The sequence below is a fragment of the Cetorhinus maximus genome, chromosome 14 (genome assembly GCF_964194155.1).
Source record: "Cetorhinus maximus chromosome 14, sCetMax3.hap1.1, whole genome shotgun sequence".
NCBI lineage: Eukaryota > Metazoa > Chordata > Chondrichthyes > Lamniformes > Cetorhinidae > Cetorhinus > Cetorhinus maximus.
In genome coordinates this window covers 38235858-38255607 of record NC_135892.1, presented here as the reverse complement: position 1 = coordinate 38255607, position 19750 = coordinate 38235858, and the positions used below count along the sequence as shown (strand labels likewise).

At 43.8% G+C, this 19750-nt stretch overlaps 1 protein-coding gene across 6 annotated transcripts in view; it reads right to left on the bottom strand.

Moving 5' to 3' along the window:
• The window catches only part of serac1 (serine active site containing 1), a 198111-nt gene that overhangs the window by 33408 nt on the left and 144953 nt on the right, over positions 1-19750 (bottom strand). For all 6 annotated transcript variants that reach the window (XR_013578666.1, XM_078556815.1, XM_078556817.1 and 3 more), the window contains one exon: positions 14144-14244. Coding sequence is in view for 5 of the 6 variants with exons in the window: in XM_078556815.1 (XP_078412941.1) it covers positions 14144-14244 (101 nt within the window). In the remaining variant the exon portion in view is untranslated. The remainder of the gene's footprint in view (positions 1-14143; positions 14245-19750) is intronic.

Genomic DNA, 19750 nt, shown 5'->3' with positions numbered 1-19750 from the left:
AGGAGGGATAGTTCATCTTTATCAAAGTCAGGTAAGATTTTGTTTTTGACTTAGTTAAGGGCTGTTTTCGTACTGTGACAGGGGTGTAAACCTGATTGGAGGGATTCAAACCTAGAGTTCTGGGAAAGATGGGCACCAATTTAGGAGGCAAAATGTTCAAAGGCTTTGGAGAGGAAAGGGAGGGTGGTCTGTCAGGATGGAGGAAGTCAAAGGTTGGTTTTGTGAGCAGCGGGTGGTGATGGCAAATTTGAAGGAGAGAAGGACGATTGACAATGTCAGCTAACATGGGAGCCAAAAAGAGAAGTTGGGTATCAATAGTTTAATGGAATTAAGGTTGAGAGAGTAAGAGGTGGACCTCATGGGCAAAATGAGCTTGGAGAGGACAAGAGGGGAGTTAGAAGAGTAACTAATGGAGGAAACATGTTCAGGGCTAAGGCAGGAGAGAGCTTTGGAGGAAGTTTAACCTGATGGGCTAGGAGAAGGGGGAAGTAACAGCAGCAGCTGGTTCGATGATATTTGCCTTGGTGACAAAGAAATCCCTCAGCACCTCACACTTGGAGGGAAGAGTGGTGGAGATCGGGGCAAAAGGGTTAAGAAGATGTCTTGCAGTATGGGAAGTCATTAATATTGATTGTAAATAGCTGAGGCCCCAGCACTAATCCCTGCAGCACTCTACTAGTCATGGCCTCCCAACTTGAAAATGCCCCATTTATCCCTCTGCTCTGCTTCTTGTCTATTTACCAATACTCTATCCATCCTAATATATTACCCCTAACTCCATGAGCCCCCATCTTGTGTATTAATCTTTTGTGTTTCACCTTATCGAATGCAGGCGGGAGTGGAAAATATCCCGAGAAGGCCAAAAATCAGTTTTACGTCGTTGTAAAACCAGTTCACGATTGTGCGCTGCAACCTTCAATGACGGGGCATGTTTCCTGCTGCAGCACGTCGGGAATGCCATTTCAATACATTTGCACCTCACCGGGATCATTCCCCCACGCTGGATCATCAGGGCACGTTGGTGTGCAATTAGTGTTTCACAACAATATATATGCGACGTGCACCTAGCGACCTGTAATTTGCTCGTGACTTCGAGGTTTGTTCGACCTGCACTTCACTCATGGTAATCAGGGGTGTGCCAGAGGCAAGTCTCTACCTACCAGACCAGCAGTAAGGCGGGCCTGCAGTTTTAGGGCACTGGGAAAGGGGTGAAACTGGCCTGAGGTGTGGGAAGGTGCTGCAGGGCTAGGGTTGTACTGAGAGGTACGAGTGGGCAAAGTTGCACTCAGCCACATGACTGGGGGAGGGTGCAGGGGGGGGATTAGCGTCCTCAGCGACAGGATGGGGAGACAGTACGTCACAGAATGACATAAGCCAGGCGCAGAATGGGAGGAGCACTGAGTGAAGAAGCACGTCAGTTTACATTTTTGAGCTTGCAAAAGACTGTCCTTGTCCCAGTCCGGGTGGTGGGGCCATGAGAGGCCGCATGTCAGTGCAGTCTGACTTGTGCCCAATTAGGGATAAATGTTGGCCTAGCCAGTGACACCCACAGTCCCGTACATGAATTAAAAAAAAAAATCACACTCCTCAGTCCATGGGGTTTCTGGCATCATACTGGACCATAGAGTCGGGGGGGGAGGGGCATCTGGAGCCGACAAGTGGGGAAAAGGCACTGAGGAGGTATCCGAGTGTGTGGGGGGATGTGCTATATGTCTCTACCTACCAGATCAGTGCAACTGTGCAATTGGCCTCAAGATGCAGAGGGGTGAGGTCCACATAGGCACATCCACCTCAAAAGGCTCAGGGCCTAACAAACAGATATCCATGATGGGATCAAGGAATACAGCGAGATAATTGAGAGGTCTATGAAGGATGGAAACCTAAACATTAAGCTTCTCTGGGCTGATGAGAGGTTTCCATACTCACACAGGGAGGATCCAAGCTGGTCTGGCAGTGAGAGCTCAGCACCACCATCTTCCAATTTACAGCGATGGCACAGTACAAAATTAAAATGAGGAGAAACTTTGCTGGTGAGTGTTCTGCGGGCCAAATGGAGGGCAGGTGCATGCACTGGTGGGGGGGGGCATTAAAGGGGCAACCAACTGAACTGTGCATTCCCAAATGAGGAGAGGGGCACAGCTAAGGTGCCTTTCAATGACAATTCAGTGAATCAGGAAAGTGAAGCAATGATGCGCATTCATGCGAGACCAATTCAGCAAAGTGGCACTAATCAATTTCCTTGTTTTAACCCCTTGAAGAACAAAGAAAAGTACAGCACAGGAACAGGCCCTTCAGCCCTCCAAGCCTGCGCCGATCATACTGCCTGTCAAACTAAATCATTTTGCATTTCCAGGGTCCGTATCCCTCTATTCCCATTCTATTCATGTATTTGTCAAGCTGCCTCTTAAACACCACTATCGTACCTGCCTCCACCACCTCCTCTGGCAGCGAATTCCAGACACTCACTACCCTCTGTGTAAAAAACTTGCCATACACATCTCCTCTAAAGTTTTCTCCTCTCACCTTAAATCTATGTCCCCCAGTAATTGACTCTTCCACCCTGGGAAAAAGCTTCTGACTATCTACTCTGTCCATGCCACTCATAATTTTGTAAACTTCTATCAAGTCGCCCCTCAATCTCCGTCGCTCTAGTGAGAACAATCCGAGTTTCTCCAACCTCTCCTCATAGCTAATAACCTCCAGACCAGGCAGCATCCTGGTAAACCTCCTCTGCACCCTCTCCAACGCCTCCATATCCTTCTGGTAATGTGGCAACCAGAATTGCACGCAATATTCCAAGTGTGGCCTAACCAAGGTTCTATACAGCTGCAGCATGACTTCCCAGCTTTTATACTCAATACCCCTGCCGATGAAGGCAAGCATGCCATATGCCTTCCTGACTACCTTATCCACCTGTGTTGCCACTTTCAGTGACCTGTGGACCTGTACACCCAGATCCCTCTGCCCGTCGATGCACTTAAGGGTTCTGCCATTTACTGCATAATTCCTACCTGTATTAGACCTTCCAAAATGCATTACCTCGCATTTGTCCGGATTAAACTCCATCTGCCATTTCTCCACCCAAGTCTCCAACCGATCTATATCCCGTTGTATCCTTTGACAATCCTCTTCACTATCTGCAACTCCTCCAACCTTAGTATCGTCTGCAAACTTACTAATTAGTCCAGTTACATTGTCCTCCAAATCATTTACGTATACTACAAACAGCAAAGGTCCCAGCACTGATCCCTGCGGAACACTACTAGTCACAGCTCTCCATTCAGAAAATAGCACCCTTCCACTGCTACTCTCTGTTTTCTATGACCAAGCCAATTCTGTATCCATCTTGACAGCTCACCTCTGATCCCGTGCGATTTTACCTTCTGTACCAGTCTGCCATGAGGGACCTTGTCAAAGGCCTTACTGAAATCCACGTAGATAACATCCACTGCCCTTCCATCGTCGATCATCTTTGTCACTTCCTCGAAAAACTCGATCAAATTAGTGAGACACGACCTCCCCTTCTCAAAACCATGCTGCCTCTCACTAATACGCCCATTTGCTTCCAAATGGTAGTAAATCCTGTCACGAAGAATCTTCTCCAATAATTTCCCTACCACTGACGTAAAGCTCACCGGCCTGTAATTTCCTGGATTATCCCTGCTACCCCTCTTAAACAATGGAACAACATTGGCCATTCTCCAGTCCTCTGGGACCTCACCCGTAGCCAGTGAGGATACAAAGATTTCTGTCAAGGCCCCAGCAATCTCCTCCTTTGCCTCCCTCAGTACTTTGGGGTAGATCCCATCTGGCCCTGGGGACTTATCCACCTTAATATTGTTCAACACGCCTAACACCTCCTCTTTTTTGATCTCAACATGATCCAGGCTATCTACACACTCTTCCCTAGACAAATCGACCGCTAAATCCTTCTCTTTGGCGAATACTGATGAGAAGTACTCATTTAGTGTCTCTCCCATTTCTTCTTCTCCACACACAGATTCCCACCTCTGTCCCTGAGTGGGCCTAGCCTTTCCCTGGCTACCCTCTTGCTTTTTACATATGTATAAAAGGCCTTGGGATTTTCCTTAATCCTGGTTGCCAATGACTTTTCATGACCCTTTTTAGCCCTCCTGACTCCTTGCTTAAGTTTCCTCCTACTTTCTTAATATTCTCCACGGGCTTCATCTGTTCCCAGTCTTCTAGCCCTTACGAATGCTTCCCTTTTCTTTTTGACTAATCTCACAATATCCTTCATTATCCAAGGTTCCTGAAACTTGCCATACTTATCCTTCATCCTAGCAGGAACATGCCGGTCCTGAATTCTTATCAACTGACGTTTGAAAGCCCCCCACATATCAGTTGTTGATTTGCCCTCAAACATCCGCCTCCAGTCTAGATTCCTCAGTTCCTGCCTGATATTGTTATAATTAGCCTTCCCCCAATTAAGCACCTTAACCTGAAGACTCCTGTTATCTTTATCCACCAGTACCTTGAAACTTACTGAATTATGGTCACTTTTCCCGAAATGCTCCCCTACTGAAACTTCGACCACCTGGCCGGGTTCATTCCCTAATACCAGGTCCAGTATTGCCCCTTCCCTAGCTGGACTATTTACGTATTGTCTCAGGAAGCCCTCCTGGATGCACCTTACAAATTCTGCACCATCAAAACCCCTAGCACTAAGTGATTCCCAGTCAATATAGGGAAAGTTAAAATCACCCACCACAACAACCCTATTGCTTTTACATCTTTCCAAAATCTGCCTACATAAATGTTCCTCAATCTCCTGCTGGCAGTTGGGTGGCCAATAGTAAACCCCAACATTGTGACTGCACCCTTCCTATTCTGGAGCACTGCCCATATTGCCTCACTGCATGAGCCCTCTGAGGTGTCCTCCTGTTGTACAGCTGTGATATTCTCCTTAACCAGTAGTGCAACTCCCCCGCCTCTTCTTCATCCCTCTCTATCCTGCCTCAAACATCTAAATCCTGGAACGTTTATCTGCCAATCCTGTCCATCCTTCAACCAAGTCGCTGTAATAGCAATAATGTCATAGTCCTAAGTACTAATCCAAGCTCTAAGCTCATCTGCCTTGCCTGTTATACTGCTTGCATTGAAACAAATGCATTTCAGACCCCCAGTCCCACTGTGATCAGTAATTTCTCCCTGCCTGCTCTTCCTCTTAGTCCTACTGGCCATATTCACTAGTTCCCAGTCATTTATTTCACCTGCTGACCTATTGCTCTGGTTCCCACCCCCCTGCCATACTAGTTTAAACCCTCCCGAGTGACACTAGTAAACCTTGCAGCCAGGATATTGGTGCCCCTCCAGTTTAGATGCAACCCGTCCTTCTTGAACAGGTTCCCCCTGCCCCCGAAGAGACCCCAATGATCCAGATATCGGAAACCCTCCCTTCTACACCATCTGTTCAGCCACGTGTTTAGCTGCACTATCTTCTTATTTCTAGCCTCACTGGCACGTGGCACAGGGAGTAATTCTGAGATTACAACCCTAGAGGTCCTGTTTTTTCAACTTTCTGCCTAACTCCCTGAACTCCCGCTGCAGGACCTCGTCACTCTTCCTGCCTATGTTGTTAGTACCAATGTGTACCACGACCTCTGGCTGTTCTCCCTCCCCCTTCAGAATGTCCCGTACCCAATCAGAGACATCCTGGACCCTGGCACCAGGGAGGCAACATACCATCCTGGTGTCTCTTTCACGACCACAGAAGCGCCTATCTGAGCGCCTGTCTATAGAGTCCCCTATGACAATTGCTCTTCTGTGCTTTGACCCCCCAGCTGAACAACAGAGCCAGCCGCGGTGCCACTGCTCTGGCTACTGCTGTTGTTTTCCCCTGATAGGCCATCCCCCCTAACAGTATCCAAAACGGTATACCTGTTATAGAGGGGGACTGCCACAGGGGATTTCTGCACTGACTGCCTGCCCCTTCTAGCGGTCACCCATCTATCTGTCTGTACCTTGGGTGTGACCACGTCTGTAAAACTCCTATCTATGATGCTTTCCGCCACCTGAATGCTCCTAAGTGCATCCAACTGCTGCTCCAACCGATCCATGCGGTCTGTGAGGAGCTGCAATTGGGTACACTTCCTGCAGATGTAGTTGTCCAGGACACTTGAAGTATCACAGATTTCCCACATCCCACAGGTGAAGCACTTTACCCCAGCAGCTGCCATTTCTAGAACTATTTAATAAATTAATTTAAATCTAATAACTGCTTATTGACTCATTATTAACTATACGTTCCCTAGGGCTAGATTTCTACTATAAATGCTAAATTATAAGAACAGTAATCCCCTGCTTCTGGTCTAGATACCCTCTGGTTATTAATTAAGTGATTTATTTATTTGGTTTAATTAGTTTAACAATATTTTAGTTTCAAATTCAGTGTAGATTCCCTACCAGCCAATCAGGTCACAGGTTTTCTGTGGCGCCACTTTTAATTTTTTTTTAGGACCCGAGGTCCGCCCTCCAACTCTGCTCCCTGGAACTAGGCCGCGAATCCCCGAGGTAAGGTTTTTATACTCACCGCTCTGGAACTCCGCCCTCCGACTCTGCTCCCTGGAATTAGCTTCAAACTAACTTCCTCAAAGAATTGAATCAAATTTGTGAGGCAAGACCTTCCTTTAACAAATCCATGCTGACCATCCCTGACGAGTCCATGCCTTTCCACATAACAGTTAATCCTATCTCTCAGGATTGATTCTACTAATTTGCTCACCACCGATTTAAGACTAACTGGCCTTTAATTGTTTGGCATTTCCTTTGATCCCTTTTTAAACAATGGATCTACGTTTGCATTTCTCCAGTTCTCCAGTACCTCCCCTGTATCTAGTGAAGATTGGAAAATCATCCTCAGAGCATCTGCTATCTCCTCCCTGACTTCCTTCAGCAGCCTCAGAAACAATCCATCTGGCCCTGGTGACTTATCAACTTTCAAAGATTTCAACCCTTCGAGTACTTCCTCTCTCTTTATGACTATCCCGTCCAATATCTAGCAGTGTTCCTCCTGGACTACTATATCTACATCCTCCCTTTCCTTTGTAAACATGGAGACAAAATATTCATTCAAAACCCTTTGCACAGCCTCTGCATCTACACACAAGTTTCCATCTTCATCTCTGATAGGTCCCACTTTTTCCTTAACTAACCTTTTAGCATTAAGGTTGAGAGATATTTTGTCTCATTTGAGAAAGTGACTATAAAACTACGGTGGCCAAAGGGCACAAGTACTCTTATTTTGAAAAGTGTCTCAGCAAGGAAAGCAATGAATGTTTATTCAAGTCTTTTGGAAGAACAATTCTCAGTTTATGAGAGAGTAAAAAGTGCGGTATTTAATGCTTATGAGCTTGTCTCTGAAGCGCATCAAACAGAATTTCAGATTGTGACGAAAAGATAAAATAATACATTTGTAGAATATGCTAGGGAGAAAGAAATATTGTTTGACTGGTGGTTTGGGCCAATTAAATTAAAGGAGACTTTTGAGAATATGAGGGAAGTAATAATAATGGAAGAGCATAGAAGCATCATCCCAATAGCTATCAGGTCACATCTGGAAGAGCGTAGGATTTCAAAAATGAGGGAAGCTGCGGTTCTGGCTGATGTGTACAACATATCACATAACCTAGGATGACGTGGAATCAATTGAGTGGGAGGATAATTCAGATGTTCAGTTAGATAGGACTTTTTGGGGGATACTGAATGAGGTTAAAGATCCTGAAAATAAGAGAGGCTGAATTATTTAACTGGGCCACCTTGACTGAAGCCAAGCAGGCAGACTCTGGTTTGCGGGGATTGTCTCAGATGGCATATTCTGAGGAAGAATCAGAATGGTTCACTGGATGTTATTAACAGTCGTTTGGTGGTACAGAACTTGAGTGTTGCTGAGAAAAGACATGTTGTCAAAGCTTTTTGTCTTGCACTTGATAAGTCACCAGGGCCAGATGGATTGTTTCTGAGGCTGCTGAAGGAAGTCAGGGAGGAGATAGCAGATGCTCTGAGGATGATTTTCCAATCTTCACTAGATACAGGGGAGGTACCAGAGGACTGGAGAAATGCAAACGTAGTTCCAGGACAATTTGCAAGAATACCAAATTGTAACGGGAACAACAGCATTAAAAGAGTGCGCTGATTGGTTGGCAAGTAGACTTTAATTGGTAGAAGCATTGCTATGGATCTCGCAAACTCATGAACAGGCCTAAGGCTGCCACTTTTGGACTTGAAAAATTATCCTGGAAGGGTAAGGTGTTTCAAAAATTTGAACAGCAGGTAAAGCTAGCTGTTTCATGCTGCTATTATGCAGTAGCAACACAAGTGGAATTCTCCACTAACAGGATACTGTTGTCAAGCCTAAAAGATGTTCTGCCTATCACACAAATGAGTCATGCGGTATAAGAATTTCAGTGTGGTGTGATGCCAGGTATGTAGGCTGTGTGCCCCAATGACTCAGATAATATCAAATGGCATGTCCCTTCAGATGTTCGCAAATTACTGACCATACCCAACTAGCCCATGCTTGAAAAACTCAAAACAGTGTCCAACATTAAGTGTGACTCCGCAATTGGACAACACTTGTTAAACAACCATGATTGTGCTAAGAATTACACTGAAAACCATTTTAAGATTATCAGTTGGGCTCGCAGCGTGGCTCCCATATATGTGCTAGAAGCTACATATATTCACACACAGGGCCCTGTCCTTTGCAGACAAAAAGAGCATGTACACACATTGCACCTTTTCAACTAAACAAAAGCTTAGGTGACAGCCATTCCCTGGTTCATTCCCCAGGGCAAGGCCTTGACCAATAAGAGTTGACCTGCCAATAAGTGGAGAGGTGTTTGGTTTTCAAAAGTTCATGGTAAGATGTTTACAACTAACAAGATAAATAAGGCAGGTTATTATGTTGATTTTTCCCAAAGATTTTTATATTTTGGGAAAAGTAAATTCCGGGAAGACACGTGATAGCAATGGGATTACAGATTAAAGAGGAAGAAATATATTTAAAGAAGGACAGAAGGCTGTGTGCGGGGTGGTCATGTAATATCTGAAAGGTACACCATGTGAAATAGACTTAGGTAAAAGCCTCTAGCCATTTTGCAAAAGTCTGCTGTTCCAGTAACCAAAGTTGTGTTAAAAGCCTTTGGAATTCCACTGTCGAGTGGGTGCTTGTGGTAACCTTGCTGGATTGTCGCTATAAATTTAAAATTAATTTTGGACTGTTGCCTTAAAGGTGGAGTGTCGTTGGGAATCTGGTTAACTAGGAATTTTGGGAATTATAATATTAAGTAACCTTGTAATTGTAATCTTGGATATGTGTTTTATTCTTTTTTGTTAATAAATGTTTTAATTTAATTTTTAAAGTCTCTAAAGGTGTTAGTGGACTCATTACTTCTGAATTCTGTGCACAAACCTTCTCATAATAAATACAAATTGCAAAACTGTTGTGATAGCGTGACCAAATTTCCCTTTTGGTTTTGGTCAGTCTGGCAAATACCACCTGCCATATCATAAAATATCTAAAATAATGACATATTAATGAAGAAGTGGAAATCTCCTCAGAGACTAGCATATTAGGAGTGGAGAGTAGTCCATCAAATTGTTGATCCTACCGCAGCGAAACTTTTAGAATTTCTCATGAGATTCCGAGGATGGGTCATTGAGGAATAAGACCCAGGCTAATGTAATGAAGCAATTTTATTGGCTAGGATTGCATGGAGATGTGATTGAATTCTGCAAGGCATGTCACACGTGTTAACTGTTGGGAAGCTCCAGCTGTCAATTAAACCAGTTGATTGATCCCAATATACGCTTTCGATTAACCATTTAGCAGGGTCTAATAGATTGTGTGTGACCCTTACTCAAAATGAGTATCAAACCATTATGGATTTATCTACCAAATTCCAAGAGGCAATACCCTTAAGAAAAATCACTGCAAATGTGGTAATCGAAGGGTTAATTCAGTTTTTCACCAGGTAGGAGTTATCCATAAAGGTTCAGTCTGATCAAGGATCAAATTTTGTGTCACAAGTATCCCCTGTGTAGCTTAGGAGTAAAGCAAATTAAATCAGCTGCATACCACTCGTAGTCTCAGGGGCCTTCGAAAAGACGCCCATCAAACCTTAAGAACCATGAATAGAGCTTATTGTTTGGAATATCCTGAGGACAGGGAAAAGGGAATTTCATTTTCATTATTTGTCATTAGAGATACACTTAATAAGTCAACTGGTTTCAATCTCTTTGAGTTAGTCCATGAACATGAAGTAAGGGATCACTTCAATTCATTAAAGAGAAAGCTACGGCCCAGGAAAAAGAAATTACTCTCTTAGATTACATGTCCATTTTCAAGAAAGACTGTCAAAAACATGCACAATACATCAAGAACATTTTAAGATTTTCCAACAAGTAATGAAAAACCAAACGGATAAGACAGCTGAAACATGAATTTTTAAAGCCTGGGATGAAGTACTGGATCTTTGCCAGGTAAACCACTGAAGGCTAGGTTTAGTGGACCTTATTATGTTAAGAACTCAGAGAGGTAAACTGCGTAATCAGTACCCCAGACAGAAGGAAACATCAACAGGTGTGTCATATAAATATGCTGAAATGGTGTTATGATAGGGAGGCTGGTCAACCAACATGTACTCCAGGTAGTAAAGAAGGAAAATGGTGACATGAATACACTTGAGGGCTCAAACAATGAGTAAAAGATTGGACATTCTCAGATCAAAACCCCAGTAATAAAATTAGCCAATCAGAGGTGTTAAAAACTTTGGATAGAATATTACACCATCTTGCATTGAGGTCTTAGTGTGACATAGCCAAGCTGCTCAAAAAAAATGAGTCACCGTGTATAGATAGATCAGGGTGAATTTCCTTTGCTATTTATGGGAAATGCTACACCCATTAAACAAAACTCTTACTGACTCAACCCTGGAAAACTGGCTCAAGTCAGAGGGGAAATTAAGTTTTTGCTGGACAAGGTAATTCTGAACCAAGTCAAAGTAGCTGGAGTTCTCCAGTCATGCTGGTACCAAAACCTGATGGATCTCCAAGATTCTGCATTGATTACAGGAAAGTTCGTACTGTAACAAAAAGTGATTCTTATCCAAATTCTCAACTTGAAGATTGGATTGATAGAGTTGGAAATTCAGGTTATTGGCAAGTTCCACTAACAGGATCAAGCCAAAGAAGTCTCTGCTTTCCAAACCTAAGACGATCTGCACCAATGTAAGGTTATGCCATTTGGAATGAAGAATGCACCAGCTACCTTTCAAAGACTGACAAACCAAGTAATTGCCAAACTGTGTTGTGTATATTAATGATCTATTGGTCTACTTGGGAGGAGCATGTGGAACTCTGAAGTGCACTGTTTGATAGAAATTTGATATTTGATACAAAAGGCTGATTTTGTGATAAATATGGCAAAGAGTGAATTTGCTAAGACCAAAGTCACTGATTTTGGATATGTCTTGGGGCAAGCTCCAGTGTTGCCTAGAGAAGCTAAAGTTCAAGCAATTATGGACTTTCCTGTACCTAAAACAAAATGAGGAATACTATGGTTCCTCGGAATATGTGGGGTTTACAGGAAGTTTGTCCCGCATTGGTAGTCACTCAACTAACGAACTTGCTGAAGAAAAATATAAAAGCTAACTGGGCAGAGTCTTGTCAGACTGCCTTTAAGAGGTTAAAGGCCATATTAATAAGTGAACCTGTTTTGGCAGCCCCAAATAAAGCATTCAAAATATCCATTGATGCTAGTGATATAGACGTAGGAGGGGCTAGATGATACGTATGAACATACATACGAAATAGGAGAAGTAGGCCATTCGGCCCCTTGAGCCTGCTCCGCCATTCGATAAGATCATGGATGGTCTGTTTGTATTTCGAGTTCTACATTCCCTTCTATCCCCAATAACCTTTGATTCCCTTGCCTAACAAGAATCTATCTACCTCTGCCTTAAAAATATTCAGTGACCCTGCTTCCACTGCTTTCTGAGGCAGAGAGTTCCAAAGTCGCACAACCCTCAGAGAAAAGATTTCTCCTCATCTCTGTCCTATAAGGGCGACCCCTAATTTTAAAACAGTGCCCCCTAGTTCTGAACTCACTCAAAGAAGAAACCTTTACCCTGTCAAGACCATTCAGGATCTTATATACTTCAAAACAAAAATAGAAACAGAAATACCTGGAAAAACTCAGCAGGTCTGGCAGCATTGGCGGAGGAGAGACAGTTGACGTTTCGAGTCCTCATGACCCTTCAACAGAACTAAGTAAAAATAGGAAAGGGGTGAAATATAAGCTGGTTTAAGGGGGGGGTGGTTGTTGGGACAAGCAGCCAGTAATAGGTCACAGACAAAAGAACAAAGAGGTGTTGAAGGTGGTGATATTATCTAAAGGAATGTGCTAATTAAGAGTAGAGAGCAGGACAGCCAAGGTACAGATAGCTCTAGTGGGGGTGGGGGAATACTAAAAGGTAGAGATAAACAATGGGTGGAAATACATTTAAAAATAATGGAAATCGGTGGGAAAAGAAAAATCTATATAAATTACTGGAAAAAACAAAAAGGACGGGGAAGAAACAGAAAGGGGGTGGGGATGGAGGAGAGAGTTCAAGATCTAAAATTGTTGAACTCAATATTCAGTCCGGAAGGCTGTAAAATGCCTAGTCGGAAGATGAGATGCTGTTCCTCCAGTTTGCACTGAGCTTCACTGAAACAATGCAGCAAGCCAAGGACAGACATGTGGGCAAGAGAGCAGGGTGGAGTGTTGAAATGGCAAGCGACAGGGAGGTCTGGGTAATGCTTGCGGACAGACCAAAGGTGTTCTGCAAAGCGGTCACCCAGTCTGCGTTTGGTCTCTCCAATGTAGAGGAAACCGCATTGGGAGCAACGAATGCAGTAGACTAAGTTGGGGGAAATGCAAATGAAAAGCTGCTTCACTTGAAAGGAGTGTTTGGGCCCTTGGACAGTGAGGAGAGAGGAAGTGAAGGGGCAGGTGTTGCATCTTCTGCGGTGGCATGGGAAGGTGCCGTGGGAGGGGGTTGAGGAGTAGGGGGTGATGGAGGAGTGGACCAGGGTATCACGGAGGGAATGATCCCTATGGAATGCCGCCAGGGTGGGGGGTGAAGGGAAGATGTGTTTGGTGGTGGCATCATGATGGAGTTGGCGGAAATGGCGGAGGATGATCCTTTGAATGCGGAGGCTGGTGGGGTGATAAGTGAGGCACGACCATTAGTGTATAGTGATAAAAACAAAAAGCTACTGCGGATGCTGGAAATCCAAAACAAAAACAGAATTACCTGGAAAAACTCAGCATGTCTGGCAGCATCGGTGGAGAAGAAAAGAGTTGACGTTTCGAGTCCACATGACCCTTCAACAGAACTGAAATATAGTTAGGAGAGGGGTGAAATATAAGCTGGTTTAAGGTGGGGGGCGGGGGGAGTGAAGTTGAGGGTGGGGTGGTTGTAGGGACAAGCAAGCAATGATAGGAGCAGATAATCAAAAAATGTCACAGACAAAAGGATCAAAGAGGTGTTGAAGATGGTGATATTATCTAAGAAAAGTGCTAATTAAGAATGGATGGCAGGACACTCAAGGTACAGCTCTAGTGGGGGTGGGGTGGAAAGACTGACAAGGTATTAGTTGTAGATTTAAAAATAATGGAAATAGGTGGGAAAAGAAAAATCTAAAAGTTATTGAAAAAACAAAAGGGAGGGGGAAGAAACGGGGTGGGGATGGGGGAGTTTAAGATCTAAAGTTGTTGAATTCAATATTCAGCCCGGAAGGCTGTAAAGTGCCTAGACGGAAGATGAGGTGCTGTTCCTCCAGTTTGCGTTGGGCTTCACTGGAACAATGCAGCAAGCCAAGGACAGACATGTGGGCAAGAGAGCAGGGTGGAGTGTTAAAATGGCAAGCGACAGGGAGGTTTGGGTCTTTCTTGCGGACAGACCGCAGGTGTTCTGCAAAGCGGTCGCCCAGTTTGCGTTTGGTCTCTCCAATGTGTATAGTGTATAGTGCTTAGCGGTGTCCTCAGAACATGATATTGCTCTATATACATGCAACTTTTTCTTAATGAATTGTTTGTACTGTAATAAAATATGTACTTGGACAATGACCAAGTGCGTACCTTTCATTCTCCATGGGGCACTTGGATCTCCAGTCGCTAAGATGACTGTCATACTCCACTGATAATATCCTTAGTCTTGGACAGTCCGCAGCCAACCAGGTCTGAATGCAAATCAGCAATACAGAAACATTAAGGCAAAGGGAAGGACTGTCACAAAAAACATTTAAAGTGATTTTTAAACTTACAGCTGTTATAGATTGCATTTGGCATTGCTCCAATTACAGGTTTTAAGGAAATGATGGATCAATACTGTTTTCAAAGTCAACATTTTCCATGAAAGACTGAAAAGCACACAATTACATAAGAACTAGGAGCAGGAGTAGGCAATTCAGCCCCTTGAGCCCGCCCCGCCATTCATTACTATCATGGCTGATCTAATTTCGGCCTCAACTCCAATTTCCCGCGCCCTCTCCCCATAACCTTTCAACCCATTACTAATTAAAAATCTGTCTATCTCCTCCTTAAATGTATTCAGCGTCCTGGCATCCACTGCACTCTGAGGTAGTGAATTCCACGGATTCACGACCCTTTGAGAGAAGTAATTCCTCCTCATCTCTGATTTAAATCTACCACCCCTTAGCCTAAAACTATGGCCTTTCGTTCTAGAATGCCCCAGAAGGGGAAACATCCGCTCCACGTCTACTTTGTCTATCCCCTTTAGCATCTTATATACCTCAATTAGATCACCTCTCATCCTTCTAAACTCTAGCGAGTATAGGCCTAACCCTGCTCAATCTCTCCTCATAAAACAAGCCCCGCATCTCTGGAATCAATCTAGTGAACTTCCTCTGAACCGCCTCCAGTGCAACTACATCCTTCCTCAAGTAAGGGGACCAAAACCGTGCACAGTACTCTAGATGCGGTCTCACCAATGCCTTGTACAGTTGCAACAACACTTCCCTATTTTTATTCCCTATTCCTTTAGCAATAAATGCCAAAATTCCATTTGCCTTCCTTATTACCTGCTGTACCTGCATACTAGCTTTCAGCGATTCATGCACGAGGACACCCAGATCCCTCTGCATTGAAGCATTCTGAAGTTTCTCCCTATTTAAATAATAAGTCGCCTTTTTATTCTTCCGACCAAAATGCATAACCTCACGCTTATCCATCTGCCAAATTTTGGCCCATTCACCTAACCTGTCCATATCCACTTGTAAATTTCTTATTTCTTCATTGCAACTTATTTTCCCACCTATTTTGGTGTCATCTGCAAATTTAGCTATATTACCTTCTGTCCCTGAATCCAAGTCATTAATATAGATTGTAAATAGTTTCGGCCCACGGACCGAATCCTGTGGCACCCCACTAGTTACAGCTTGCCATCCAGAAAAAGACCCATTTATCCTGTTTATTTGAAAATAACTGGGCAGAATTCTCCATATTTATATTTTTAAAACCCTCACATTTGCTTTCAATGGGAAAAGAGGAAGGGAAAAAAGAAAACAAAATTTTAAGTTATCAAGTACTTGCCAAAGTGGTGACCAGAATGCTAACCAACAATAAACTTAAGGGTAAAAATTGGTCAGTGCTGTTATTTAGGCATGGAGGATTGTGATTCTCAACTTGCCTGTACCAACTGTCGTGTGGTAAACAGTATGCAAAATTTGGTGCTGCCTTCTCAATTATTGGATTGTAGTCTTGCTCCAAGGGGGACGCACAGGGATGAGAAATTTGAGCCATTTTGTGGAATTCTGACTTTTGAATAATGGATTGTCACCCTTTGAAATACTTTTCCAACCTCCTCCTCCATAGTTATGGCAGAGGTGTATTTGGATATCACGATTTAAACATTTTAAAAAGAACACAGTGTGTCTGCCAGGTTTCAAATGCAACACCAGAAAGGGAACAGACTTGCTATTGATTCTGGGAGAGTGGGATGTGAGTGCGCAGTGTGCCCCTGGCTGCCTGTGCAACATGTTGACATGCGGCTTTACTGAATGTGGTGCTAAAGCATGAGCTGCTGGGTGAGGAGGGAGGGATTAAATGCAGCAAGGGAACATCACAAAGCATGGATTACTTGGACAGTTCCAAGGTCAAATCTGGTCCGGATCATGAGCAGCCAGGTGGGATCCCTGAGTACAGCTGCTGGCTGAAAGGAAATCAGGCAGCCGGCATCCGACTTCCAGAGAATGCAGTGCATAAGCACCGTGCAAGATGTACAACCATGCACCTTTTATTTCCCCTTTCTCATACCAATGGCACCTGCTTTCCAAGTCAGGCCTTCCCTGGGCAAACTTTTTTTTTCTCTCTCTAACAACCCCAGACTCCTTGTAGACAACAACTGGCGAGAGCACCCTTTTAGACAGTTGTGCACCCTTGGCCGTGGAGGAATTTAAAACAAGGATGAGAATTTAAAATGAAGTTGTTTCTTATCCAGGAGCCAACATAGGTCAGTGAGCACAGGGGATAGGTGAACAGAACTTGGTGTGATTAAGGATGCGGCAGCAGAGTTTTGGATGACCTCAAGTTTATAGAGGATAGAATGTGGGAAGCTGGCCAGGAGTGCATTAGAAAAGTCAAATCCAGAGGTAACAAAGACATGGATGAGGGCTTCAGCAGCAGATGAACAGAGGAGAGGTGGAGATACAGCGGATATAAGTGATTTTAGTGATGGTGCAGATATACGTTTAAAAACTCAATTTGGAGTCAGGACAGTTTGGTTCAGTCTCAGGAAAGGTTGAAATCGGTGGGTAGGGAATGGAGTTTGTCATGGGCACTGAAGTCTTCCCAATATTTAATTGGAGGAAATTTCTGCTCATACAGTAATGGATGTCGATCAAGAGGTCTGAGAGTTTAGAGACAATGGAGGGATAGGGAAAAGTGATGGTGAGGTAGAGCTGGGAGATGACAGTGCATATATGGTCACTGACACGCTTTTGATGAATTATATTGGAGTATGTTCAACTGTCTAAGCTGGGCTACAAAGTAAATCAAATTCATTGTGTCCTGGAGTTTCCACCATGGACACAATTGGGAACTTAGATTCAAAAATGCTCCCACATGATTCCTTGTCACAAAAAATTTTCAGACCTTTTTGTCTTCAGTTAGTTCATCAGAGAGAAGCAATTGAACCTAGGAACTTACTGAATTGTGAGACCAGTGGATAGATTGCTAGGCTTTTGGGATCCTGACTGCTACCTTTAAGTAAATAAACCTGAGGTGGTGGTGGGTGTTTGGCTGGGGGGGGGGGGGCAACAGCAAATGAGAAGAGAAATGATCAAGCATGCAGAAATTCATCTGGCCTGTTACTAGCTTCTTATGCCTGTCTAATTGTGGTTTCATTGCGTCAAACAGTTGGAATTTGAGATGAATCGAATCTTAGTTTATTTTTCCAAATTGGGAACTGTATTTAAAATCCAAATTTGAGGAAAAATACCAAGGAACTAAGGAAGAATGGCATCCTGAACTTCTCATATTAACTGCTTTGAATGACTGGGACTGGATGACTTTATCTTCACATGTGATGAACTGAGAGCTTTCAGATAGCAACTTTTGCTCGTGGGTGGTGACACCATGCTCCCTTACTGAGGTTTGCCTGCCAATGATGAACATAATCCAGGAAAGTCATGTTCTGTTGTTAATATGGAATTCATCCAGTATTACATGTACTGAGGCCACTTTGGTGATTTTATGCAAATGCATTGCTCCATAGTCTTGATAGTAACAGAAGGCAAACAAAGATAAAACTAATGTTTTTACCCATTTGAAGTCTAATAATTTCATCCATTTGAAGTGGCGTAGAAGCATTTGCATTTCACTACAGACCATTAAAAAGTGCTATAATTTTCAGGTCCTTTCTGCTTTGTGCTATAATGTGTACATGATTCTTTGTCACAAAAACTTTCATTCATAAAACCCATTCAAAAATGTTAAATCTCCTCAAGTGGTCAATCTGTTGTAAAAGGTAACAAACATCGGTTTCATTTACCACACCAAAGACAACTAATTCTTTAATACACGCTTAAAACTGTCAATCATAATATGAACTCATCACAACAGTGGGGGGGGGGGGGGGGGGGGGGGGGGGAGTGGGGAGGGGGCTAAGTGATTTTGAAGCTTTTGAAACACAGCCAAACATTCATACTAGGTTCAACTATAAAAATAGCTCTTGGGAAATGTCAACAATGAAGTCTATTGAAACTGCAGAAACAGATCGCTAATAGCTCTTTATAAGCTACATCAGATAGCCTGGCAATTAGTGCGCTTCAGCAATGGTTGTCTTCTTTTTCACTCTAAATGACATTTGCAGCTTTTTTTTTCATTTTTAAAGGACTGCAGATATAAATAGCTTTAGTTCATGAGACCTAAACAGACCTTAGTGCAAATCTGGGACGATTCAGCCCAAGTGCAGTAGCGGGCGGGTAAAACGACGTTTAAATTCGCCGGCCGCAATGGTGGCTTTTCCCACCGTATCATTCCAAACCCGCCGCATTAATTACACATTCCCAGAAAACACACCGTTTCCATGGTGGGCAAGTTCTCATTCTCCCGCCACGCCATCATCTCGCTTTTTCATCACGTCAGGCGCCATATTTAAAGTGTAGCTGCACACACATCTCTCAGTGCTTCCAGCCCATGACTACTGCATGGAAGACATGGCCCCGAAAGGCAAGAAGACTGAAGCCCCCAGGTTCAATGTCGCAACCCTCGAATGCCTTTTGGATGCAGTTGAGGCCGCCGTGATGTCTTCTGCCTCCGTTCTGGCTGCAGAACGGGCAGCAACATCACTAATCCGGCTTGGGAGGCGGTGGCTGTGGTCGTCAGCGCCAATGCTGTGCAAAAGAGGACAAACACCCAGTGCCAAAAGAGGATGAATGATTTCCTCCGTTCCACCAGGGTAAGCCGCTCTTCTCATTACTGGCAACTCTCACACTCACAAGCCCATCACGCATCCACAGGGCCCTCACTCACTGTCAATTCAAGGGATATTACCATTCACTCTTTCATATACACCTTCATTGTCCTTGTCCCATCCATGGGGCCACTCACCTTAGTTATCATACATACATCATACACATGCTTAACATCTGGCTTGGCATGCATCCTGCTTACACTTTTTCCATCTCTACTCATACAGGACAAGCTGGCACACAACAAGAGGGAGCAGTCGCATGCTGGTGGAGGAATAATTGAAATCAAGGTCCTCATGGATTTTGAAAACAGAGCCATCTAACTGGCCGGCAAGGATCTGGATCATAGAAACATAGAAAATAGGAGCAGGAGTAGGCCATTCGGCCCTTCGAGCCTGCTCCTAGATTCACATACTACGCTGCTGAGTTTGAGAGAGACATGGAGAACTAGAATCCTATATATCCTCCAAGAGAGCTGGGAACAAGGTCAGGGAGATTGGTGAAACCACTAAAACTGTTATCTCTGTGGCCCAGGGATGAAGCCAGAGACTTCGGAGGGTGGGGGATGGGGGTGGGATGATGTAGGATAATGTAAATAATGTATTTTATAGAGTCAGAGTCTTGGGGGGTGAAGTAGTGTAAATGGTTAATGTAAATAGACAGTCTACATAATCAGTGATTTAAGATCAAATGACAATAGAGCATAATAACAGATAGTTCTATGTGAAGCCTCATGCTAAGCCTTGCCCTGTAC